Here is a 26576-nt window from a genome sequence, read left to right on the forward strand (position 1 = left end):
GGGTGGGTAAAGGCGTAGAGTGTCTGGGGATTGCCTAGCGACAAGTTTTTTGGGTGGGTTCAACCCGGGGGCTGTGGTCATGACCTGGATGGGGCTCTGGTCGCTCTTGGGTGGTATTTTTCTGGCGGCTGGGGGAGGGTCTGTGTCGGCGGACGTAGGTTACCGGCCGTGGGTCTGGGACGGGTTTGGTGACTTGGGGTTCTGGGGATGCTCCGCCTCCGGGCTGGGGTTCTGGCTGGGCCTTGGTGGCTTGGGTCCTGGTTGGTGTGTCGCCAGGGTTGTGGGTAGGTGCATGCCTGGGGGCCCACCCCTAGCGCATGGGGGCCTCTGGTGCGTCATGGTTGGAAAACTGTAATTCATTATTATCAGGATGTCCTATTACTCCCTGAAAAGCCTTCAGTTGATCTAAAATACTGCAACCAGAGTAATGACCAGGACTAGAAAGAGAGCGCACATCTCACCCCGTATTCGCTGCCCTTCATTGGCTCCCTATTAAATCCAAAATCGATTTTAAAATCCTGCTCCTCATATATGAGGTCTTGAATAATAAGGCCCCTGCTTTTAAGGTCCAACCCTACTTCCCTACTTTTAAGATCAGGCTTAAATGTTTGTTTTTGACAAAGCATATACTTAGGGTTGGATCAGGTGACCTTTAATCCTCCCTTATGCTGCACTGACTGTTTCTTCTTCAGTCACCTTTTTCACTCACAATGTGTTTATACCTCTCTGCATTTAATCATTAGTTGTTATTAATCTCTGGCTCTCATCCACATCACGTGTTTGTCCTTTCTTCCTCCCCTCACCCCAAACCAGTCATGGGAGATGGGTGCCCCTCCCTGAACCTGGTTCTGCTGGAGGTTTCTTTCTGTTAAAAGGGAGTTTTTCCTTTGCATGGTACCAAAGCACTTGCTCATAGGGTTGTTTATATGATTGCTGTGGTCTTTCCTGTTCTCTTTGTATTATTGTAAAGCACCTGGAGGCAACCACTGTTGCACGATATATTAAAAAAAAAAAAAGAAAAAAAAGAATTTGAACTAAGTAGAAAATTAAATTAATCACCAACACAGTGTCCTCTGGGTTAAAGAGGGAGACCTTCCAGCATGTTACCAGCATTCAGTTCAAAAGGTAGATTCTCTGATGATATTGGGGTACATAAGTGCATACAGTATGGGCAGCTTGCATTTTTTGGAAGGAACTATGAATGCTGAAAAGTATATAAAGGTTTCCCTATAGAGAAAATATGGCACATCATTAAACGAAAAATACGTTAAAGACAACCACAAACTCTTCAGCAGCTGGAAACCTATATCAGGCAAGAATGGGAATTCCAACACCAAATCTCCAGACTTATAACCTCTATGCCCAGACGTCTTCAAGAAGTTTTGAATAGAAGAGGAGATGCTACACCATGGTAAACATGCCCCTGCCCCAATTTTGAGACCAGTAGCAAGCATCAAATTTGAAATGAGGTAATTCTGTGCATAAGATTGTAAAACTTCTCAGTTTAAACATTTGTTATAGAATTTATGTTCTGTTGTGGATAAAATATTGGCTTGTGTCATTTTAAACTCTTTTACGTGTCATTTTGTTCAAATTCAAAGTTTAGACCCCCCCCCCCCAAAAAAAAAAAAAAACACCCCTAAAACCCAATTCTGACCAATTTTAATAACACAAAACTAACCTTTTTTTAAAAAAAATTTTTTATTTGTAGTGAACAATGACTGGCAGACAACCAATTTTCGACCCCACTGACGTGCCAAAACTGTATCCAACACTCACAATGTACTGAAAGGTATGATGAAGCATTCAAGGTATTTGATAACTGAACACCTGCATTTAAAACCATGAATATTAAAATCAATCAACTATAATCATTTTCAATCTGTTGGTTTACTCCAGATTAGTGAAGTCCAACACTGAGGAAGTGACGTGATAAGCAGAGATTCATAGATCCAGCTCATCTCAAAAGGTGCTTGAGGGTCAAACACAGACAGATTCCACATGCTTGAAGTCTGTCTGTAAACGTTTGTCCATTGGGTGTTTGTTTTAAAGCAGTAGTAGTATTTGTTGAAGTTCTCATGATGTCAGTGGCCTCACTTTGTACTTTAACTTTGAGTGGATTAACTCAAAAACACAAAACATACAATGTTTTCACAAAACAACAAACACAAAGATGTTTCTGTCAGTGCCTGATGGCACATTAAATATCTGTAATGTAAATCAATCCTTTGTTTCATCCATCACTCATCGACTTTGCGAGCTCGGCGGCAGAATGTCCAGTGATGTTCCACTGTGTTCTCATTAGCCCGTTCGCTCATGTGATGAACACGTGTGTTGCGTATCGTAAACCCCTGAAACATGAAGATGGACACAAAGTCATAGCACCACATTAAATCCAATTATATTATTGACTATATTTGGTTTTTAAGATAATTTATTTCTACACACAATGCTAGCGGTGAGCTAAAATAAAATGGACTCACAGATTTGGAGATGAAGTCGAGGAGGTGGACACGCAGGCTGACCTCCTGTTGGTGGTCACATGGCCCGAAGGTGAAGGACACCTGGTAATCTCTGGTGTCCATCATGTGTTTGTTCCATTTTGTGAAACTGCAGGAGATTGACTCCAGCATTGCATGGATCTGGAGAAAGAGAGAACTGTGTGAGTGGTTAAACTTTAACACCATCTCCACCAATTATGAGATTTTCTGGAGCAAATATGAAGATATTGACTCATCAATAGCGATAAAGCTTTCACCAAGGTAGGAGAAGGTGTTGAGGTTGTTACATATGTACAAAAGTACAGCTGTGCATCGTCAGCATAGCAATAGGAGAAGCCCTTGAAGCAGTTTAGTAGATGATCCAGGGTAATATGTATAAAGAAAACAGAACTGGATCAAGAATTGAGCCCTGAGGTACCCCTCACATGGGGGGCACAGATGAGGACAATGTAGTTATTAATAAGAATTCTGATGGATCTTTTAACTGAGTATGATCAGAGCGATCATAGTGGGGATCAGTGGGGACCCAGAATGCGGGCTCGACATGTTGTTCATATAGACTTCAAAGTAAAAATGTATACATAATATAATTATACAAAGTGGTAACAGAAAACCTTACAGTGCCTGCCTTCGTGACATACGTAGTTATTATTCATCTCCAATTCTCTTCTACAATTTGTCTTTTGTCCTTCTTTCTTTGTTAGGTAGATAAAATAGAAGAATAGGATTTAAAATTCAAAATAATTATCACGATAATTCAAAATACTGTTTGGGCTGCGACCTGCTGGAGCGGGGGGGCTAGGAGGAGGAGTTGGCCGTCCGACTGCGGTCTGGAGTGTGGAGCCTTCCTGCTGCTGCGGAGTCGGGGCGGTCTGCCTCCCCCCACCGCAGGGAAAAGGGAAACACCACCTGGGTCTGGGTGCAGTTCCCCCCTCCAGGGGCGGGGGCACCTAGACCCGGTTTGTAGAGTACGCTTGGGGAGTGTGATCGTGTGTACAACGTCTCTTTATGTCTGTCTCCACGTTGGTTGAGTGTGGAGTAAGTGCATATGAGAGCATGAGGGTGGGAATGGATGTTTGTATCTGTGTGTGCCTGTATGTCTGTGTCTATATGTCAGGTTGGGTGTCAGGCGCCACCTCTCTGGGGACATCTCAGGCCCTCCAAGGTTTGGAGGCCTATCTCCCCCTACCACCACTTCCCCTGCCAGTGGCGGACCCCCTCAGACATCGGTGCGTTGGTGGTTCTTTGTGTCCGGGGATGGGCGTCCAGGTACACACCGGCTCACTCCTTGGGGGCCGCTTATCGGGGCCTGGAGCCTGGGGCTCGCTCGGGCCACCTCGGAGGTGGGGTGCCCCCGGCCTCTCGGCCTGGGGCTCGGTCACTCAGGCGCAGCTGGCTGCCGGCGGAGCTCACGGGCGCGTCACTGCAACTCCCCCTGGCTTCTGCTCCGCGGCTGCTGGGTGAGCCCTCATCTGGGACTCTCCTCAGCTCTTTCTGGGACAGTGGCGCAGCTGCCCCTCTGTTGGTCTTCCTTGGTCTCTTGTGTTCTGGGGGCCTCTGGATGTCTGGAGTTTTGATCTCCTCCACACCTGCTTCATGCCCTGGAGGACGGGGCTGTGGCCCCCCCACACCCTCTAGCAGATTATTACATGAAGGAACCTTTTAAAAAAACAAAAAACAAGCGCGTCCATGCTCACAGGTGTACACACGGGTGATCACACCCACAAACTACACCCTTTTTGGCTCCTACCTCAAAGCACACTGTGTTCTGTTGATCTTATGTGCTGCACAATAATGTTTAACATTTAGTATTTACTGTCATATTCCCATATATCATTGTGATGTTGTTTATTCTATTACTCTTGTTCTCTTCTGCTTGCTTTCTTTTTTCTTTCTCAGCAGGTGACCCAGGTGATTGATATATGCATTTTTTTTCTCTGCCCGTTCTGTTGGTTTTTGTCTTTTGCCCTTCTCCCCCGTCCCTCTTCTCAGCTGTTTCTCTTTCCCTCTTTCTTTCTCCCCTTCTTTCCCCCAGTCAAGTCTGTCCCGTATTCAGTAAGTGAAAATAAAATAAACAATAAAAGGTGAATCAAATGGACCATTACGGCAAGGCTGGGATGGTCAGTTTGGTAAAGTAAATCCATTGAGCATCTTTCTTTGCCTTTAGACAACAATTCTGAGGGCAAAAGAGCCAAACGGGACAGGCGCAAAAAAAAAAAAAAAAAAAAAAGTAGATGATCCAGGGTAATATGTATAAAGAAAACAGAACTGGATCAAGAATTGAGCCCTGAGGTACCCCTCACATGGGGGGCACAGATGAGGACAATGTAGTTATTAATAAGAATTCTGATGGATCTTTTAACTGAGTATGATCAGAGCGATCATAGTGGGGATCAGTGGGGACCCAGAATGCGGGCTCGACATGTTATTCATATAGACTTCAAAGTAAAAATGTATACATAATATAATTATACAAAGTGGTAACAGAAAACCTTACAGTGCCTGCCTTCGTGACATACGTAGTTATTATTCATCTCCAATTCTCTTCTACAATTTGTCTTTTGTCCTTCTTTCTTTGTTAGGTAGATAAAATAGAAGAATAGGATTTAAAATTCAAAATAATTATCACGATAATTCAAAATACTGTTTGGGCTTCTTTTGTAGGTATACAGTGGAAGTAACACAAATTATGTCACTTTTATCGGCACCTAGTAATTAAAACCTTAAAGAACACAGCTAAAGGCTGTCAGCCTCTGTAACCATTTGCTTCCAAGTGACTAAATTTATACCCACATTCCAGAAGTGTGTGATTTACCATCAGGTACTGTATTTAAGTTTGTGTATCACAGTCAAAGCTGCTGTTGTTAATTTTTCAACATTGTATGCTAACCAACCCCAGTCGCAACTTAGTATTTTTTGTTATTACTAATGGAATATAGATTTTTAAATTATTATAATTTTTCTTTATCTGTCAGATTTTCTTCATTGTGTTGTCAGTAATTCCACAATAACTCAGACTGAAAATAATCTTAATGACAAATGAATTTAAGACTTTCAAAAGAAAGGATGCGATTGTCATGTGACTCTCGGTACTGTTAGCTGACATCAGAATGATTCGGTGGACCAGCATGAGGTTTGTTTAGAAAACACATTTCTCACTTAACAGTTTAAACATGAAATATTCACACACACACAAAAAAAAAAACACAAGTTACAAAAATTCACAAATATGCTCTTTGAATCTTAATCACAAAAACAGCTAGCCATTTACCTTATTGTTGTGCACTTATCATTTTATTACAGCAGTGGATAAATATGTTTAAACGGGCCACAAAGCTACAGGTCGTAATGTTATATTTCATTCAACCAGCAAAAGTTGCTTTTCTAATTTCATAACATTAGGATAAAATTATACATTTTTTTTGTTCCTGGTTAATATTATGTGTTTGATGCCTTATTGTCAACTGGTCATATGTCCAAAATCTACAAATTAATTCATCTTCAAATTCATGTTTTTATAGAGTGATCATCTGTGGGAGCAGCCGATCACATAACCACGGTATGAATTTCCTTCGGGATTAATAACACTCTATGAAAAAAAAATCAACTAACAGCTGACTTACTCCACAGCTGAAAGTGATTGCTGCATGGTAATACCTTACTGTCTAGTTTTTTAACTTCTTACTTTCTTAAAAGTGCATCCCCAGCTAGTGTATGTTGCTAACTTTCAGGAACAATTGCGAGACACTATGATACACCATTGCCCTTAAAAAGATTTTTTTTTTAAAAATTGGTCCATTTTTATGAACGGAGAAGATGCGACTCTCTATTCAACATCTCTGAGTATAAACCCATTTGAGAGCAGTTCCAGAGATACCAAACCCGCTGTTAATCTGTCTAGATCTGTCAGTGGTGTCTAAAACTGAAGATAAGTCCTAGAGGACTAAAATGGAATATTCACACTTATCTGGGTTCAAAAGAATATCATTAGCAATTTTTTAATAATACTGTTTCAGTGCTGTGGTTTCATTAGTAACCAGACTTGAATTTATCAAAGATATTGTTTCCCTGACAGGTCTATCAAGAATTTTTTAATTGAATGCAAGTTTAGAAATGGTTCTGTAATTGGGATCTAGAGAGTGTTTTTAAGCTGAGGGAAGACAATGTTTTGCAGTAATATAGAATGCAGCCAGATGAAAGGAAATGATTTATTTTAGACGAGGAAAGATGACTGGCAGAACATCATTAATAAATTTAGGAGGGACGTCAGCTTGGAAGGAAGAAGTACCTATGTGGGAGACTATATTTTAAGGAGATCTTGGAAATCAGATAAAACTTGGAAAATAAAACTTGATGAGACAGTTGATCAGATGAAAAGGATCAAGACTTTTCCATTGTCTTCTACGGCAATGAATCTAATCTGTTGGGCTTTTATCAGAACTATGCTATTGAGAAATGATGAACATACACTAACAAACCAATGAACTAAATCACTAAATTAAAAAAATAAAATAAAATTAGGTGTTGATATGGGCAGATTGGAAAGAAGAGCTGAAAACCTAGCTGCCGAATTCTCATTAATGATACAAGACTGAGGAGTTTGCTTCTGGGAAGACTGGGAAGAACACTGGCTCTGAAAAAAAAATTATGCAGTCATGTGAAATACAATAAAATTATGGAGTCAAATGAAATATTCTTAACTGTGATAGGATTAAGAATATATATATATATATAAAAAAAGCTTTAGACTTCAAACTACAATCTCCTGCTCTGAAGTCCATTTCTCATCTTAAACACGGAACAACATAACAGGTTTTTAATGATCAGATTTATGAGCAGAGAAGCAATGCAACAAATACGAAAGGATTAACATGAAGCTAGACATAGCTTCAATGTCTGATCATAGCCATTTAATATTCAAATAACTTGTCAATCAAATATCATATTGAAACAAAAAGAAAAGAAAGGCATGCATTTAATTTCTCCACTTCATTAATCCAACAGATAGTTTTCTCTTTGAGGAGCCAGTCTGACTGAAGCTTTGTGCAGCCATCTGTCCTACTACAGAGCACTTTCTGCTGTCACACCACACCCACTGGGGAGATAATGTCGATGTTTCACCCATGTTTGCTGAGAGAGTGAAGATTTATTGCTGTGGAAGCCTTGAAGGAAAAATGTAATCCTCAAAATAACAATGATGCTTTTTTGAGGAGTTGAGCAACAAAACTTGTCACACAAGTACATTTTAGTCCCCTGAAGGTTCTAATCTATATCAGATATTATGTCATCGTATTGCCTAGCAACAATCTAGCAATGGATTAAAATGACCTGTGTTTACCTTTTATACATCTATAATGCCTTATAAAGAAAGTTTATCTTATGACAATAACACCCTCCATCCATCTAAATCTACAGCTTCACTTGTCCTCAGCTGTCCCCTCCTGGTGACACTCCTGAAACATCAATCTGTCTGTAAAGCTCCAGTTTCCCTCTCCCCTCTTGAACAAGACCCTTAGATATTTAAACTCCTTTGCTTGGGGGAGCAGCTCATCCCTGACCTGGAGTGGACACCTATCCATTTCCTGCTGAGGAAACCTAATTTTTAATTAACAAAAGCTGAATTATGCATGGTATATTATGATGCAATCACATTGCCTGGTAATCACCCAGCAACTGCCTTCTTATTGCCTTTATGCATCTACAACAGCTCACAAAAACATTTTGTTTTTTCCTTTTTTTTTGTATAATTTCAACAACATCTCATTTATATCTACAAAATTTGAATTATAGACTTTTAGCAGGCTATAATGTACATGTTTGATAAAACAGCTTGGACACTCGAGTTAAAACTCCCTCTCTTGACATTGATTAATCTCTTAAAACTAATTTCTGTTCATCAGAATTACATATTTAGAGTTTTTGTCCTCATTTACACAAGTAACTCAACACTTCTGGCTCTTTTAGTATTCATGAATCTATGAATATAACATCAGCCACCGACTCCTTTGCTTCCTTCCCCACCTCCAGAGCTTTCCTCTGCTTCTGTGAGCCCCTCTCACAAGTTTCAAGCCACATGAAGGGAGACCCAGTGCCAGTCTACACTGCTGAAGTGTGCCTTTCATTATGCAGGCAAGGAAAAACCTGAAGCAAAGTGTGAAAATCAGGAGGTCACAAATAGAAGAAAGAGTGCTGTTCTAGGAGTCAGGGTAAAGAAGTTTAACACTTCTTGGAAAGCTTTTACTGCACACTTAAGGTATCGTCAGTTCACCCATCTGTAAGGTGCTTTCACATGGGCTGTGATTTGAAACATGTTATTTTCAGTGGTTTCCACCTTGCAACGATGGTCTGGTGCTGTGCTGAGTAAAGTGCAACTGCAGCACAGCTTGGGAGATCCTGTGGATTTGAAGTTTGCCATCAGTATCATGGCATACAAAAAGGCACCTAGCCAAGCTAATTTTATAAGTCTGAATTACCAAAATTACACAACACATGTTGAGTTTGTATTGAGACCACAGGAGGAAAACCCTTCCTTGAAAGGGTTTGCATTAAAATAAAATATACACAACAAATGTGCTAACAGTCCTTGAGAAATGTACATAAACAAAGCGTAGATGTGTTATGAACACTGTGTGGATCCCAATATAGAGGTTTCAAACCTTTGCAGTTCAGGTTTCAGCACTCTCTCACCTCTTATTCACTTTGAACATGATGGTGCAATTTGTTGCCAAACTGAATTGTGGATTGTGGAGTTGGGAAATGATTAACTTTTCTAACAGGATCCAATCAAATGAAGTTATGAAAATCCCTCACAGAATAGAGAAGATGTTGCTTGTGCAGCCTGTTAGCCGTCCAGCTTCTGGGCTACAACCCGCTACAGATCACAGAAAATTAGGATTAATGTATAAATTTAAAACATGTATTTAAAATTTTGTAGGAAAAAGCAAAAAATACTGGTAGCTGCTTCTCCTCAGTCTCCTAGTAGATGTACCTCAGCTTTATATTTGAAAGTCCTAGGTCAGCGGTCCCCAACCCCCGGGCCTCGGACCGGTACCGGTCCGTGAGTCGTTTGGTACCGGGCTGCGAGAGTTGAGGCTCAGGTGTGAAATGTATGGTTTTCAGGGTTTTTATCGGTTTTCAGCGTTATTTTGTTATCATTTTTATCGTGAACTTGGTTTTCCTGGGTCTTTTCACGTGTGTTATGAATAAATTTTCTTTTTTTCGGTACCGGTACTAGTTTTATTTTGTTGTATTTATCCGCGACACCTTAAAGGCCGGTCCGTGAAAATATTGTCGGGCATAAACCGGTCCGTGGCGCAAAAAAGGTTGGGGACCGCTGTCCTAGGTCATTTGCAGAAAAGTTGACCTCTGACTTTGAACTTACCGTAATTGTCGGGCTATAAGCCGCTACTTTTTGCACAAGCTTTGAACCCTGCGGCTTTTAGTCAGGTGCGGCTTTTCTATGGATTGTCCATGATTTTTGTCATATCGTAAGACGATTTGTTTTGTTTGTTCCGCTGCTGTACGGCACTACGTTGCCTGGCGGAAGGGAATGTGATCAGACACACAGTATCGGGGTTCAAGGGTGGTATGTTGGTCACATGTCCATCCGCCAGGCAACATAGTGCCATACAAGAAGCGCGAAAAACAAACTTCAAAGTAGCGCTACGCGTTCAGCGGGAGGCGTGGATGATGTGCGGCGATAAACTTGCGAAAAGCAAGTTATGCCCAACTCCACCGGTGGAATCTGACAGCGTGGAAAAGTGTGAAAATATCCATGATCACCAACGGATTTCGAAGGGCTGGACTGCTGCATGATGGAGAGGAGGACACCGCCACGGCCCTTCAGAGGGTGTTCGACTCTGACACTGACAACGAAGTAAAGAAGCTGAGAGTGGATGACGAAGCCACCCTGAGCCTGTTCGTTTCCGACACTGGAGAAGAGGACTTTGGTGGTTTTAGTGCGCAGGAAGATGGTGGTGAATGACTGACTTTTCTTCTTGTTAAAGCCGTGTCACAGCACCTGAGCCTAAAAGGTAGTCCAATCTATTTTTCTGGTGTGCTGTAGGTTATTGTTATGTACTACATTTGTTACTCATTTATGAAGCGCAGTTAATGTGCAAATATGTACCCATAACTTGTTTTTCAAAAATATTAATAAAAGGGATGTGTCTCCAAACAGCCATCTCTTTCCTGACATTTCGCTTTGTGCATATTCTCTTACATATGATAAGTCAACATTGAAACACCTGCGGCTTTTAGTCAGGTGCGGCTAATGTATGTACAAAACAGGATTTTCCCCTGAATTTAGCTTGTGCGGCTAATATTCAGGTGTGCTTTGTAGTCCGGGAAATACGGTAAGTAAAAGTAAGTAAAATTTATTTATATAGCACATTTCACAGATAAAAATCACAAAGTGCTTTACAATAAGATCAGACATACAAGTTAAAATTAATTAAAAGCCCGTTTGTATAAAAATGTCTTCACCTGCTTTTTAAAGGAGTCAGTAGAGTCTAGACAGCGTAAAGACAACGGCAGAGAGTTCCACAGCCTAGGTGCCAGCGCCTGAAAAGCCCGATCCCCACGTGTTTTAAACCTAGTACGTGGGACCACCAGTAGCCTCTGACTTGAAGACCTAAGTGCTCGGGATGAAGCATGAGGTTTCAGCAGGTCAGAGATATACTGGGGAGCTTCACCGTGCAGAGCTCTAAAAGTTACAACTAAAATTTTAAAATGAACCCTAAAATTTACAGGCAACCAATGAAGAGAAGCCAAAACTGGAGTAATGTGTGACCTCTTGTTTGTACCAGTTAAAAGTCTTGCCGCTGCATTCTGTACAGACTGAAGGCGATCCAGAGCTGATTTGTTGAGACACGTAAAAAGACCGTTACAATAATCCAAACGAGAAGAGATAAATGCATGAATAATCATCTCAAGTTCTGCCTTTGACACCAGTAGCCTGAGTTTAGAAATGTTTCTTAGATGATAAAAACAGTTCCGGACAGGTCATGAAAATACGCCATCAATTCACTTATGATTATGGGTCAGGCTTCTTCATCAGATGTGGCCTCCAGCTTGCACTGGAACAGTTTGCAGCTGAGTGTGAAGCAGCAGGAATGAGAATCAGCACTGAAGTCTGAAGCCATGATCCTCAGCTGGAAAAGGTTGGAGTACCCATGCCAGGCCAGGAACGAATTACTACCCCAAGTGGTCGACTACTGGTGATGGCCAGAGGGGCTGATGGCGCGATATGGCAGCCTCGCTTCTGTCAGTCTGCCCCAGGGTAGCTGTGGCTACAACTGTAGCTTGCCTCCACCAGTGTGAATGTGAGAGTGAATGAATAGTGGAATTGTAAAGCGCTTTGAGGGTCCCAAAAAGCGCTATATAAATGCAATCCATTATTGTTATTATTATAAGTGAAAGAGTTTAAGTATCTCAGACTCCTGTGAGGGGAGAGGGCATGTCCCACCGAGAGGAGGCCCCGGGTAGACCCAGGACAGGCTGGAAAGATTATATCTCTTGGCTGGCCTGGGAACACCTTGGTGTTTCCCCAGATAAGCTGGAGGAGGTGGCTGGGAAAAGGGAGGCCTGGGTTTCCCTGTTTAGGCTGCGCGTCCACATTGAAATGGCCGAAAACACTTACGTTCCAGTACTGCGCGTGCGTGAAACGCAAGAAGATTTGACCTGCCTCATTTCTGTCTGCTGCTTATTTACTTTCCGGCTCTTTGAAACGTCGTGGCAAAATGTTGAGGAAAAGCACCGAGTTTTTTAAATGGACTAACTATGAGGTGGAGTTTTTGCTGCCAGTAACACAAAAGAACAAAGTTGCAAAAGATAGTTAAAGAATTTGAAGAAAAGCTATCTGGAGCATGTACAGACTGATATTAATCTTTAATAAGGCTGTTAAAATTGAGAGCAAACAAAACAACTGCTGTCTTACTTTAATTGGTCACATGACTGCATCATATGACTAACATGCGTCATCATTTTAGAAAGTTTGCATTTTCGCTGTCCACACTGCGACGCAAGAGCAGTTTTGCACGTTTTCAAATGTATGCGTTTTCGAGAGTGAAAACGCCATCTCGGTGTGGACGGGAGGCCAAAATGAAGAGAAAACAACGCACCCAAAGCTACTGTTTTTATTGTTTCTTCACCACTTCCAGGTGTGAGGACAGTGAAGAGAGAAAAAAACAAATACTGCAGAGTCATCACACTCTTCAGAGTCTGTTTTAAACTTCAGTGAACGTAGAAAGATATTCAACAATTTAAGATTCCGGAATTAATAATATATAAGGGGAACAATTGCAATACTGTAAATGTTAACTTCACACAGTGTACTTTTTCCAAAAAGCACGTCACATCACTTATTTTGTAGTGGTTAAACTAGTTAAAAGAAATAACCTATTATAGGAGTCCCAAATTAGTTATGGTAAAACTGTAATAATTAATATTATTTTTTAAAAAGTAATATTTCCAGTCAGCATGTATAGACACTCAATGGAAAATGCAAAAGCAGTAGCAGAACTTAAAATTTATGAATCAGGCATTAAGCATAAAAAAACGAATCAATTTTATTTAAAATTGTTTGTTTTTTTCTAGAAGCAGACTCAGAAGCAGTCTAAAGGAAAAATAAATAAATAGATATACTGTAAAATCTGCTGTGATAGATCAATACAGCCTGACCAGGCCTTTTCCCACTGACCTTGGTGGTGATGGTGAGCTGGGTGATGATGACTGCAACAGGATTGGAGTACTTGGAGAGCTTTCTGGTGCTGGACAACTCAACCACCTCTTCGTAGCTGTCTGTGGGGTAGGGCAGATGCGGCTTGGGGTCTCCCAGGCACTGGATAAGGGGCTCAATCTGATAGAAGTCAGCCTCCTTTCTTAGCAGCTCCGTCTCCTTGAAGTCACATGGCAATGTGAGCTCTGACGTCCGCAGGAAGTTGAGGATGTAGCTGAAATAGCAGAACCAGAGACAGGATTAGTCAAGACTGCTGAGCCAACAATTCTGAGCTGTCAGTTAAAGTTGGGGCAGGAGAGCTGCTAAATGATGTGCAAGTAAGCTAAATAATCATGTTTCATACATTTTTTTTCCTAATGTTCACTCTATATGACATTAAAGAGATGTTATATAGATTGGGGTGGCTGTGGCTCAGGTGGTAAAGCATATCAGCTACTGATTGGAAGGTAGGTGGTTCAATCCTTGGCTTCCCCATGCCAAGTATCCTTGGCCTAGTTGCTCTCCGATGCGCTCATCGGAATGTGAATGTTGGTTAGACTGAACTTGAGTTTAGAAGCGCTTGTATGAATGGGGTGAATGAAACATGTTGTATACAGTGCTTTGAGTACTCCAGGAGAGCAGAAAAGCGCTATATAAGAATCAGTCCATTAAAGAGAGCATATTCCTAATCATTGTCCAACAAAAGGTTTTCCCCACTGACTTTGATTTATTTATATACTACAGTGGAGTCTAATATGTGAAAAAGCACCATTTAGTAGATTTATATGTTATTTTAATAATCTGTCCATCCAGTGCATCCATCGTCTACCACTGGTCCAGGTCCTGGAGGATGCTATCTAAGCAGAGATGCCCAGATCTTCCTCTCCCAAGCTAACTTGTCTAGCTCTTCAGCGAGGCATTCCCAAGTCAGCCAAAAAAGCACAGAGGGAGATGTACTAAGCGGGACAAATTAGTCTAAGGTTGCAAATGAACCAATGGGAATGGAAAGTTTTCCAGGTGATCTGCCAACAATTTGCTTGTTTATATAGAAGGACATCCCCGAGTGGGACTCACCCAATTATTGGAGTTGATTCTAATTTGGTTGTATTCTAGTTTGTGTGAATGGGAGTATAAATGGTTGTCTGTTTCTCTGTGTATGTCCTAGAACACACTGGCAACCTGTCCCGGGTGTACCCCATTTCTTGTGCCATGGCAAGACAGGCTCCATTCCCCACAACCCTGAATTAGATAAGTGGGGGGAAAAAAACAGATGGATGGATGGCTATACCAAGACGCAGCCACTTTATTTCAGTAATGACTGGCATTCTGCCAAGAGCAGCACAAATTAGCAGGTCATAAACAAACAGAGCCAATGAGGAAACGAGTAAAATACTGATAAAAAAAATTACAGTGTAAATGCAGAGTTTATCAATTTGTTTCTTTCTTCAAAGAGCAAGGCAATTTAGATCAGTGAGAGGAAGCTAAAGGAAAAATCAATGGTTCTATCGTAAGGGCTAACTCATCTGTTAAAAAAAGAAATAGCTAGAGACTGTGTGTGGATAAAGGTGTGTAAATTCTGGATGAATCTGTATTCTTGTATCCCTCAGACACACCACATTAATTTCTGCTCTGTTTCACTGAAATTTTAGCATTACTGAGGACTAGACAGACAAACATTCAGGTTAAGGACGCAAAGCTTTAAGAGAGAGACAATGTTTTGCATTGTGCTGACAGCTTTGAGCCATCCACCTGTGCCAATTACACACTTATTCTGATAAACTCTCCCTCCATCATCACACATGAAAGAACACTCCTAGTGGCAACACATACATATCAGTCACAAACTACGATGCTTTTTCGGTATTAAATCGAGCACAGTCTAATGCCACATACCTATATCAGGTCTGTGTGATTTATTTAAATAATGTCCTCCTAAAATGTTGTGTTATGAAAGGAAAACTCATAAATTCTTATGAAAGAATTAACAGGCTGCAGAATTTCCCTTGGTCCCCCAGCAACCACCACATTCTTGTCAGATGCCCAAACCAGCTACTAGCAAATTATTCTTTTTATTTCAATGTGTTTCATTTTTGTTTTTGTTTTTGTTCTGGAGGTTTGCGAAGGCCTCAGCAACTCGAGTCCCCTGAGCCCAGCCTCTCTTTCATCATGAGATTTTTGGACTCATTTTTCATTCAGCCATGCTTCACAGAATCCCAGGAGGTTTTGAGAAGAACAGAATAACATAGTTCAGGGTCAGACTGAATAAAATGTTGATTCTTTTTTCCATTAGTTAACTGCAGGGGTCGGCAACCCTAGGCACGTGTGCCACAGTTGGTACGCGAAGGGTTAACTGATGGCACGGCCATAGCTGGACTGATCATCGGGCATACCGGGCATTTGCTCGGTGGCCCGATGATTTTTTTTTTATTATTATTTTTGTAACGGTATAAACAATGAAAGGTGTTGGATTGGCCAAATGCTGGCCGGTGTGTAAAAATAACTCAGCTGTTTGGTGGTGGCATTGCGGAGCTTCCACAGATTCAGTAACATTAACAAGTGGTGGAGGCCAGCATGTGGATGAGGGAGATCGGAGGCAGGACGAGGAGAGACCCGAGGCGGCCGCTGGTCCGAGCGTCAGGTGAACTGAACTTCAGGTAAGAAGTTATGACCTGCAGTCTATCTGGGTCAGATATAAACCAAGTTTAGGTGGAGTTTATTTTCGTTGTGCTGACTTTTTACAGTCAGTTACAATAACTCGTACTGCGTACTAGCTAGCATGACGGAGTTTCTATACAGCTGGGTGGGTGCTTTGATGTTACTGATGTTGAACTTTAATTCATAAGGTTAGTTAGTAGAGTTACCAACCGTCCCGTAAAAAGACGTAATCCTCCCGCATTCAGAGAAATTATTACGCGTTTTGTGTTGAGCTGAGAGGGGACGCAGTTTGTCCTGGGCTTCAGCTAGAATGAAAAAGGACACAAAGGTTGAGTTATTCTTTGTCTTTGCTGCACAGCTGCCTCTTCTTCTCTCATTCTCTCCCTTCCCTCTCCTGTTGTTACTTCAATCACGAAACTGATCAATGATCAGCTGATCGGCTTTTCTCTCGTTTGTTTATCGCCCACTTTGCGCCAGAAAGAAGAAACCGGCGGATGTCGCGCTAAACAACAGCAGCATGTTTAAGCTTGATCAGCTGTTGTTAGAATTTATTTAATATTAATTTCTAGTATCAGCTGAGGTTTGCTGGAGCCACAGCTGTAAAAGCTGCTGGTCATGATATCGGTTTGTATATCTGGTGAGAGGGAAACATGAAGATGAAACCAGGAGATGTCCTTACTGAATCATCACAGCTGAACAGGTGATGGAGAAACAGGTTTACCTTTTAGGTGACATGAATGAGTTGAAGGGAAGTTATGAACTGTTTCTGACAGACAAATAACACCAATATCATTTTCTAAGTAGCTGACAGCTGGTAACTGTCCTCTTCTTAATGACGGTATCTTAACTAACCACCCCAACTACCAGACTAAAAATAACTTAGCCTACTGGTAAGACGGACGTTGTTAGCTTTCCACATTCCGACACTTCAAAAGCTTCAGCAGCTTTCCGCTCAGCACAGCATCAGCACCACGGAAATACACGGATACATCTGTAGACTTGAGACACAATGCATTTTTGGGACTTTCAGGTGTATGGACCAATGTTTTATTTTCTGATCAAACCAGAAATCTTTAATGAGCTGCTAGATTTGTCTCGCATTAACTGGCTGAGTTAATGCCAGTTAATGCAACATCGAAGCAGCTGGAATCCACAGCTGTGCGTGTTCATGGAGCTGCATTTTCACCGGCTGGACATCACTACCTGACAAGTTTAACTGTCTTCAGAACATTGCAGAGGCCTTATTGACAGTATTTGGCTCTACATATCTGTGTGAGCAGATTTTCTCTCACATGAGTGTCCTCAGGTAGCCGTCTGAATGCTGGACACGCCGAGACCTGTGTCTCTGAGTGGGAGACCAGAGATCATATTAGCATGTGTGTCTCTGTATTAACAAACATGCCATATCGGCTTCGTTTATTTTTCTTATCATTGTTGTGAGGAGACCATAAATAGCATTTGTATTTTCCGTTGTACAGTTCATTTGCTGTTATGGAGTTCTTGTTATGGATAAAAAGTGTCTTTTTTTGTTTCAAAATAGCTGATAACTATTCGCTGATAGCTGCCAACATCTGCGAACAAATATTATTCTATAAAGTGGTTCTATATAGTGTGTAACTGTTAATATAGAGCGTTATTAAATTTATTGCTAATGCAGTCATGTGGCACACTGACCTCTGAGGAAATTTTAAATGGCACTCGCTATCAGAATGGTTGCCTACCCCTGGTTTACTGTATTTGCAGCTGTTGAAAAAAAAATTGATGATTACTGCCATTAGGTTCTGGATGTATTAAACAGACATACTATGTTTAATACAAAGGTTTCTTTAAAGTCCTTTAGTCAAAGGCTTTTGTTGGTTGGGCTAAACTGTGTATTAACGTTAACTGTTACATAGCAAAGAGAGCTTATGTTAACCAAAGAGTTTTCACAGGTATTCTTGTGGTTGGCCAGCAGGGGAGACTTTCGGCAGCGGATAATGAGCCTCTTTGTTTCAGCCATCTACACAAAACATAGCAAAAAACCCCAAACAAACAAAAAACAAAAAACAAAACAAACAGGTACTAAGTTGAGTGTAGCCCAAATATAAATAGTAATTAGTTAAGATGTCTTATCATACTATTGTAATAATAAGTTTAAGCCAGAGTAAAATCTGTTTTACTAGATTTTAGTAATTTCCTAATTGCCTACTGGTGATGGCCAGAGGGGCCGATGGCGCGATATGGCAGCCTGCCATATTCTGTCAGTCTGCCCCAGGGCAGCTGTGGCTACAACTGTAGCTGCCTCCACCAGTGTATGAATGTGAGAGTGAATGAATAGTGGAATTGTAAAGCGCTTTGAGGGCCCCAAAAAGCGCAATCTATGACTTTGCTCAGCCAATCGGATGGCATGTAGGTCATAGTAAGCCTGTCCCGGCTTCCTCCCGTCAGATGTGTGGAGGCAAGCCAGGTGACAGAGCTGTTGCAGGTTTGTATTGGCAAACACTTGCTTTTCCCGTTTTTAATGCATTTTTTTAACACCAACTAACTTATGCGACTTAGATGCTGATTACTGTGAGCCAGAGCCGTAGTGTTGTTGTGCACTGAACGGAACGGAATTGGTGAGTTTGAACTTTTAATTGACTGTTTGTATTGCTACCAGCTGACGCTAATTGGCGGCTGCCGGTCCAAACATTTTGATTTTGATTTGACCGATATTTGTTGAATAACAAATGTTGTGAAGCTATATAATATTGTAGCGGGTCAGGGCTGTTCGAGGTTCTGTTTGTACAGTACCCACACGCCGAGCCGCCAACCGCGAGCAGTTATGCCTACCACGCCAGTTAAGGTATCGAAATACAATGGGCTAACCCCGCTAGAGCCCTACCTCTCACAAGTGCGGCTGGCCGCCAGACATAGTGGCTGGAGTGAAGAGGAGACTGCTACACACCTAGCGCTAGCATTAGAGGGAGATGCACTGCAGATACTCCTTGACCTAGCCCCGGCAGAGCAGCATGAGCTCCAGGCCCTCACCGCGGCACTCGAGAGGGGATTCGGGCAGCGGCACTCCACTGATCAGAGCAGAGAGCAGCTGACCAACCGGAGCCGTCGACCGGGGGAGAGCCTGGGCACCTTTGCAGCAGACGTGTTGCTGTATGCTCGTCGTGGCTACCCGGAGTTTCCAGCAGCAGCCTGTGAGGAGCTTAGCCTGCATGCTTTTCTGCAAGGACTTTTCCCAGAGCGACTACGTCAACACGTCCGCATGGCCATGCCTCAGACCCTCCGTGAGGCGCTCCTTGAGGCTGAAAGGGCCGAGCCGGTGCTCACCTCGCGACCTAACCAGCAGGTGCCCCCCCAAACTACCCCCAAATCAGAGCCACAGACTGTGACGGGGAGGGGGAGGTCGCCGAGATGTCCCAGCTGCAACCCTCGGTGCCCCGGAGGCGTCCTTGTCGACCGACCGACCGCTGCTACCGGTGCGATGAGCCTGGCCACGTGGCGCGTGACTGCCCAGCACCAGCCCCGAAGACCAGAACTACGCAGCCTCAGGGAAACGAGGAGGGAGCGGTGTAGCGAGGGGACCACCGCTCCAGCTTCCTGCCCCCCTCCAAGGACGATGCACAGTGGTGGGCCGAGTTAGGTAGAGTCCCTTGAGGTGCCCGAGCTGCTGTGTTGAGGACCAGCCATGCCAGGCCCTGGTGGACACGGGGTCTACCATTTCCCTGATACGACCTGGCGTGCTCCCTGAAACATCCGGGCCACTGGTGAAGGGTTGGTTGCCCACAGACACCCAGCTAATGACCGTGATGGGGGAGAAAACTGTTATGCGGGGGAAGAAACCGTTGTGGATCCGAGTGAAGGATCTAGAGCTGGTGCACAACTTCTGGCTCGCCGACATTCAAGACCAGTGCATCATTGGCCTGGATCTGCTGAGCCGCTGGGGGGCCTGCGTCGACACCGTGAAGCTGGCTATCACTCTTGGCGCAGAGACTTTTGCCCTCCAGCGTGGCCAAAAGCAGGGAGCGGGGACCAGACGAGAGAGGCGTCGGGCAGCTGCCGCTCAGCAGATTTCGGATGCCGGTGGCTCCGGGTCATCTCCACTCGCCTCAGCCTCTCAGCCCGACAAACCTCCTTCAACTGAGACCATCGAGGCTGTTGATGACCTTTGGCAGCGCAGCAGCGTAGGCCTCAACGTCGACCAGCGCCAGCGGTTGAGGTGCCTCCTGGACGAGAATGTGGGCATCTTTGCCGCCAGTGACAAAGACTGTAGGCAGACGAGTCTGGTCCAGCACACCATCGACACCGGCTCTGCTCAGCCCATCCGTCTGCGCCCACACCGGCTGCCGCTACTGCCGCTACTGCCTGCGACAGGAGGAGCGGGCCCAGGAGGTGCTGGGGGTGGCTACTGCTCAGGCCACAGCCAGCGGAGGGGGGTGGCTCCCATTGACAACGCAGCAGCTGAAGCGGGAACAGGAGGCCGACGCGACGTTGGTTCAGGTGGGGGCCTGGCTGGAGGCGGCGCAATGCCCCGCCTGGACGGTGGTGTCGGGACAGGAGCCCGAGGTGAAGGCCTACTACTCCCAGCACAACAATCTGGAGACCCACGACGGCCTCCTGTACCGGAGATGGCGGGCCCCCGGTCAGGGCAGAGATCTCCTGCAGCCGTTGGTGCCTCGGTCGCTGCGGTCGCAGGTGCTTGAGCTGGTCCATGGCTCGGTGGGGGCAGGGCACTATGGGGACGCCAAAACTCTCCGCCACCTCAGGGGACTGTTTTAATGGCCTGGCTGTCGACGGGATGTGGAACTGCCCCCCTTCAGCAGTACCTGGTGGGGGCCCCAATGGAAAGAGTGGGAGTGGACGTCCTAGGGCCTTTCCCCGTCACAGAGTCAGGGAACCGGTATGTGTTGGTGGCTATGGACTATTTCACGAAGTGGCCAGAGGCCTATGCGGTGCCAGACCAGAGCGCAACGACAACGGCCGAGAAGCTGGTGGAGGAGATGTTCCCCCATTTTGGGGTCCTGGCTGAGCTCCACAGTGACCAGGGGCGTAACTTCGAATCGAAGGTCTTCGGGGAGATCTGCCGGCGACTGGGGGTGGAGAAGACGAGAACCACACCGCTCCACCCACAAAGCGATGGCTTGGTTGAGCGCTTCAACCGCACGCTGGCCACCCAGCTCGCCATTCTCACCAGCCGCCACCAGCGGGATTGGGACCGACATCTGCCCCTGGTCCTTTGGTCGTATCGGATTGCGGTGCAGGAGTCCAGCCAGTGCACACCTGCTGCTCTGATGTTTGGACGGGAGCTCCGGACGCCTGTGGATCTGGTGTTCGGTCCCCCCCCCCCCGACCCGGAGATTGATGGTGGGCCAGAGATGGACTACTACAGGAGGCTGAGGGAGCGGCTGCAGGTGGTTCATGACTACACCCGCCAGGCCCAGGCCAGCGCCGGAGTACGACAGAAAAGAGCCTACGACACCAAGTGCCGAGGGGGGGTTTTCACGCCTGGCGACAAGGTTTGGGTGTACTGCCCGGTTCGCAAGAGAGGAGTGTCCCCCAAACTCTGCAGTCACTGGCAAGGGCCGGCGGAGGTCGTGGAGCGGCTAACAGACGTGGTGTACCGTATCCGCATGCCGGGCCCGGGGCGCATGGTGGTGTTGCACCGGGACAGGCTCTCACCGTACCGACTGCTTGCTCTGGCAGATGCCGGGGCAGGGGATGATGGTGGCACCCCATGTTCTGACCCGAGGGACTTTTCCCCCGCCGGTCGTGACCGGCCGGTGCGCCAAAAGAAGGCACCTGGACATTTGCAGAACTTTGTGTGGGGTAATGGGGTCGTCGGGGACGACTGACCCCTTAGGTGGGGGCTATGTAGCGGGTCAGGGCTGTTCAGGGTTCTGTTTGTACAGTTATGTTTTGTTTATGTTGCCATAGTGACAGGTGACGCCCTCTCGCTGCGACGGTGTGTCCTTCCGGGGTCAGAGGGCGCCCTGTGTGTTGTTGTTGTTGTTGCTGTGCTGTTGCCGTGCTGAGCAGTTAGCTAGCGGCAGTGTTTTTCTGCAGATGTTAATAAATGGCTGTGCTCCCTGGCTAGCTCACGGGAAGCAAGACCAAACGATACCTCCGTCTCCTCCTTGTCTGAGCTCGCCACAATATGTATATAGCAGTTGGAATGTTTCAGTTAAATCCTGATTGGCTAAATATACTGTTTATTCATTTATAAATCGTGTACACAGGAACAAGAATAACTTAATGTATGTAGCTTATTTGGCTGACATTTTTGTATTATTCTTGTCATTTCTTATTGGCCTTGTTTATTTAGTGCAGGCCAGGTGAACCTTTTTGGGTATGAAAAAGGATGGCGAGCCAATGAACGGCTAGGAGCAGGAATCATTCTGCATTGAAGCTTCCACTGGACTGGTAGGAAGTTATCAAAGACGATGCTCTGTGCCCATTTTCCGAATACACTGATTTCCGCAATCATACACACCATTCCCCCGTTTATGGACAATAGCGCTTTGACATCTCTCATGGACATTCAGATAAAACTCATGGACTTCCTCCTCTTCAGTGTGGATCAGTGTTTTTGATGTTAACATGTGTTATTTATGGGGAACTTTTTTGAGAATCTATATTGCCTGGTATAAGAATAAGAATAAGAATTTGCTTGTCTTTGTGCACCCCCACTGGGTTTTTTGATTAATTGAATAGCTGCAGCAGGAGTGATTATTTAAGTTTTCCTTTTCTTTTCTTGTTATTTTTCTTTGCTTTCGGTTAAATACATGGCATGGTACCTGCAAAAGCATTTTGTGTTGTGTGTATTTATTAATTACTGCCCATCAGCTCCAGTAGCATTCCTAAATCTTCTGATTAATAATAACCTGATATTTCACTCAATACCTAGCCTGTATTAATTCATTAGCGCTTCAGTGTCTTGAAATTTCCTGTACTTATAACAGGATAGCTTGGACATTCATTTGAATGGTGACTTTCCAGCAGACTACCACTTGCCATGTTATCCATTTAATCTCAGCTGACACAGCCTTAATGTCCCTTTTTCCACTCATATAGTGCTGCTGCCCAATCTAGAAGCAGTTTCCACCAAGGATACACTGGTGCCAGTGCCGAAAAGTATGACTTCACATAACTTCTGGGGCCAAAGTTCGAACCACAGATGCAAATAGCTATGGTAGAGAATACCACAGGAATTTAATGATTAACAGGCCACAGATTCTGTTAACAATGACTGCGTTCCCATGGAAATTACCTCAACTCCTGATAGTGATACTACTTGAGAATCAATAGACTATGTGCACGTTAGCATATGCTACTTCAGGTGCGGAAACTCCTGTGGGGAGCTTTGTTTCTGGTGTCCTATTCGTGCCTTGTTTACGGTCCAAAACAAGTTAAGCAAATGAATGAACCAAGCGGCGATTTACATTTCTATAGATGTCTTGGGCATTTACCCAATATATCTGTAAATGATGTTCATCGACTTGTCGATATTTTCCCCCCCGCGCCTCAGAGCAAAACAGAAAAGGGATTCAAATTTTATATTTCTCAGTATCTGTAAACAGCAGTCCCTCATTTATCACGGGTGTTATGTTCTAAAAGTAACCAGCGATAGGTGAAATCAAGTAGCCAATTTTATTTTTTTCATCAACATACAGTACTGCACTTCAGAGTCACACTGCTAGCGATCGATGCAGCGATTCTGTACTGTACAGGAGAGACGTCACGGAGGAGATCGTCTGCAGCGATCAGGATGCAGGACAATGTGATGTAAAAAAAACATGCAAACCTGCACTAAAAAATCTGCGAAACACCGAGGTGAAAGGTGAACCGCGTTATAGCGAGGGACCACTGTAATTTTGAAGGTAAGTCACAACATACCCTTCGTAAATACTAATGTATAGAAACCCTTACCAGCAATAATTCATTTTTTGTGTGGCTTTTTTTCACGGTTTGTTAACATGCTGTGTAGGTGTGTACTTGACTAGCTGATATCGACATAATGGGGAAACATCTGGTTTGACTATTGTTCACCTGTAGTTTGAATGCTGAACATTTGCCTGTTTAAATCATAAGACCAGTCACTATACAGATGTGCTTCTGAATGTGGACGATGTGTCTTCTGATTTTGTAATGCAGTTCTGCTTGTGTTGAGTGATGTAAACAACTGATCGATCTAAACTCTTTAAACGTCAAAATTGATCATTAGATTTTTTATGACACAACAGTGGTGAGTGTTCCCACCTTCTGCTCTTTGTAACTTAACGCGATCTTTCCGTTTTCGAGTTTTGGACATGATTTTGGAGTATATCTTCGCAGTAGCGATTGACCACAAAGTAAAGCTACCGGAAATGTACAACCCCACATCCGGTCTCAAACCAGGAAGTTAGCATTTTCTCATGCACAGGGTCTATTATCAAACCTCTTGAAACTTGGCCAGGTCCTCAACAGCACTGCATTGCATCTCATCAATCAACTGCAGAAGTTAAAATAAAAAACCCATCTCACTCACCGAAACAGTGGGCCGTCACGGTCAATGAAGTAGTTCCCGTGCGCATCCCTGACAGTGGGGAGGTCACCTCTGAACATGGCTCCCAGCATAGAGTCTGGGTAGCGCTGTAGCGTAGACAGGGATGTGCTATACACACAGCCGCCCACATTCAGAGTAACTGGCTCCCCCATCTGGACAAAGTAGGTAGGCAGAGATAACACTCAAGGCTTTTGTCAATGGCAGTTTTTTTCCACAGCAGACATTGTGACTTCTCACTAGGGTTGTACCTAGGGCTGTTCGATATAACGATATATATCGGATAACGATATAAAAACGTCTATCATTTCATTTTACGCTATCGTTTGTTTCGTGGTGTCGCAAAATAAACTCTTTACAGTAATATGTTTTCACCGTTTTGATGGTCACTGTAGTGGCTATACTAATTTCTTAAAGTTCTCTCTTTCTCTTATATTTAATATAACCACACTACGGACGGACAAGCGTTTTTATGCGTTGTCGTTAGCAACAACGACAGTAAAACCATCGCGTGTCCGCTTGTTTATCTTCCACATAAAACTTTTGGAATAAAGCTCAAGATCCTGTTGACTTTTCAAAATAAACTTAATCACATAAAAGAGTACGCAGAGTACTTACGGATAGGGATGGGTACCGGTATCCGGTGCCATCATGGCACCGGTTCTGACATAAACGGTAGTAACCAGACCGAAAAGCAGCGCACATTTCGGTGCTTTTTTCCCCTGAGATGTCATACACTTTGGATTCTAGCCAATCGTTTTACGTTTGCGAGCGTAGTAGGCGGGCCCAGGTACGTACGTTCTTTTAGAGCAGAGCTACAGATTAAAAATGCCCAAAGCGAAGCGGTCAAAGTCTGGCTGTACTTCACAGCAAAAGATGCAAACTCAACAGCCTGCAACAAGTGCTTTAAGGTGATACTGTGCAAAGGAGGTAACACCTCGAATCTGATGAAACAACTGGCGACGCATAGCGGGGGCTTTTAAAGCCGAGAAATGCGCCGTATTTGATAGCTTGCTGCAAGAGCTCACACCGAGCACATCTACTGCGGGTGTGGTGCCTGTTATTGGACCCGGAGTTAGCAACATCCCCCAAAAACCCGAAGAGTAGAGTCCTGGCTCCTAGCCCTGCCAGTGTAGCAGAAATGATGACGGATGATGATGGCAGCAGCAGCCGTTCTTCTCTGCGTGAGTAGCTTTATGTTGTTGGTGTGTAATTTACGTTGAGTAGGCTAACCACGTTATTGCATTAATGCAGGTAAGGTGAACTAGCAAACACGTCATAGTTACATGTGGCTGTCTTCTTGTTTGATGGCAGATGCTCCCTTCACCCTGGCCAAAAAGGCTAAAATGACCAAAGAAAAAGAGGGAAACAGCTAAACATGAGAGGTTTTTGGATAAAGTGTGTGTTCTCCATTCCAAGTACCGGTTCGAGCACCGTTTAAGCACCGGCACCGTTTCAAAAGTACCGGTTTGGTACCGGTATCGGATAAACGATACCCATCCCTACTTATGGATGAGAAGCAAAAAAGAGCCGCCAGGTGCTAAAAAAATAAACCTTAGACTAAAATGTTAGAACAGGCTTTTCCCCGCAGCACGCCGTGTAATAAATACTCACAAAGAAAACGGCGGCTGTTACAACTTATGTCTAAAAATGTATAGTTTCATGCTTCGGTTAAAACACTCGACTCCAGGTACACGACGCCCAGCTGGAAACACTTTACGCAAGTCGAGCTGCCCGCGATTCTCAGAATGTACATAAAATGTAAAATTTTTGTGATTTATATCGTTATCGGGATGATAGATGTTTTGTATCGGGATATGAGATTTTGGTCATATCGCACAGCCCTAATTGTACCTAGATTTTCAGTCCCATGCAGACTCAAGGGGTTAAACAGTGAAAACAGGCCTAATATGCATGAAAATCAGGAGAACATGAGCATGAGACTGAACATGATGACCTAGGCTACCACACAGCTGCGAGCTGTTTCAGCCTGGGCAAAGTGCTATAAAGAGTATGAGACAAAACAGAAGACAGACACGGACATTGCTCAACTCTCAGATGCAGACTTGAAGACTGGTCTCACATTTGCTGGTGATGTGTCTATCCTTTATATTTTGACATCAAATATTGAACCTGGCTTATATCTACTTGTTCAAGCCCAAAACAGACTAGATTTCTTTCACTGAACAAG

The 26576-nt window shown here is 44.0% G+C and overlaps 1 protein-coding gene across 2 annotated transcripts in view; it reads right to left on the reverse strand.

The window, feature by feature from the left end:
* Positions 1 to 1682: 1682 nt before the first annotated feature.
* kctd6a (potassium channel tetramerization domain containing 6a) overlaps positions 1683 to 26576 on the reverse strand; it is a 35672-nt gene continuing 10778 nt past the window's right edge. For both annotated transcript variants that reach the window (XM_026167250.1, XM_026167249.1), the window contains exons 4-7: positions 24371 to 24540; positions 13201 to 13453; positions 2484 to 2642; positions 1683 to 2351 (exon numbers count right to left, since the gene is read on the reverse strand). In XM_026167250.1, coding sequence (XP_026023035.1) covers positions 2241 to 2351; positions 2484 to 2642; positions 13201 to 13453; positions 24371 to 24540 — 693 coding nt within the window. In that variant the 3' untranslated portion in view covers positions 1683 to 2240. The remainder of the gene's footprint in view (positions 2352 to 2483; positions 2643 to 13200; positions 13454 to 24370; positions 24541 to 26576) is intronic.

This window comes from Astatotilapia calliptera, chromosome 5 (assembly GCF_900246225.1).
Source record: "Astatotilapia calliptera chromosome 5, fAstCal1.2, whole genome shotgun sequence".
NCBI classification, from domain to species: Eukaryota; Metazoa; Chordata; class Actinopteri; order Cichliformes; family Cichlidae; genus Astatotilapia; species Astatotilapia calliptera.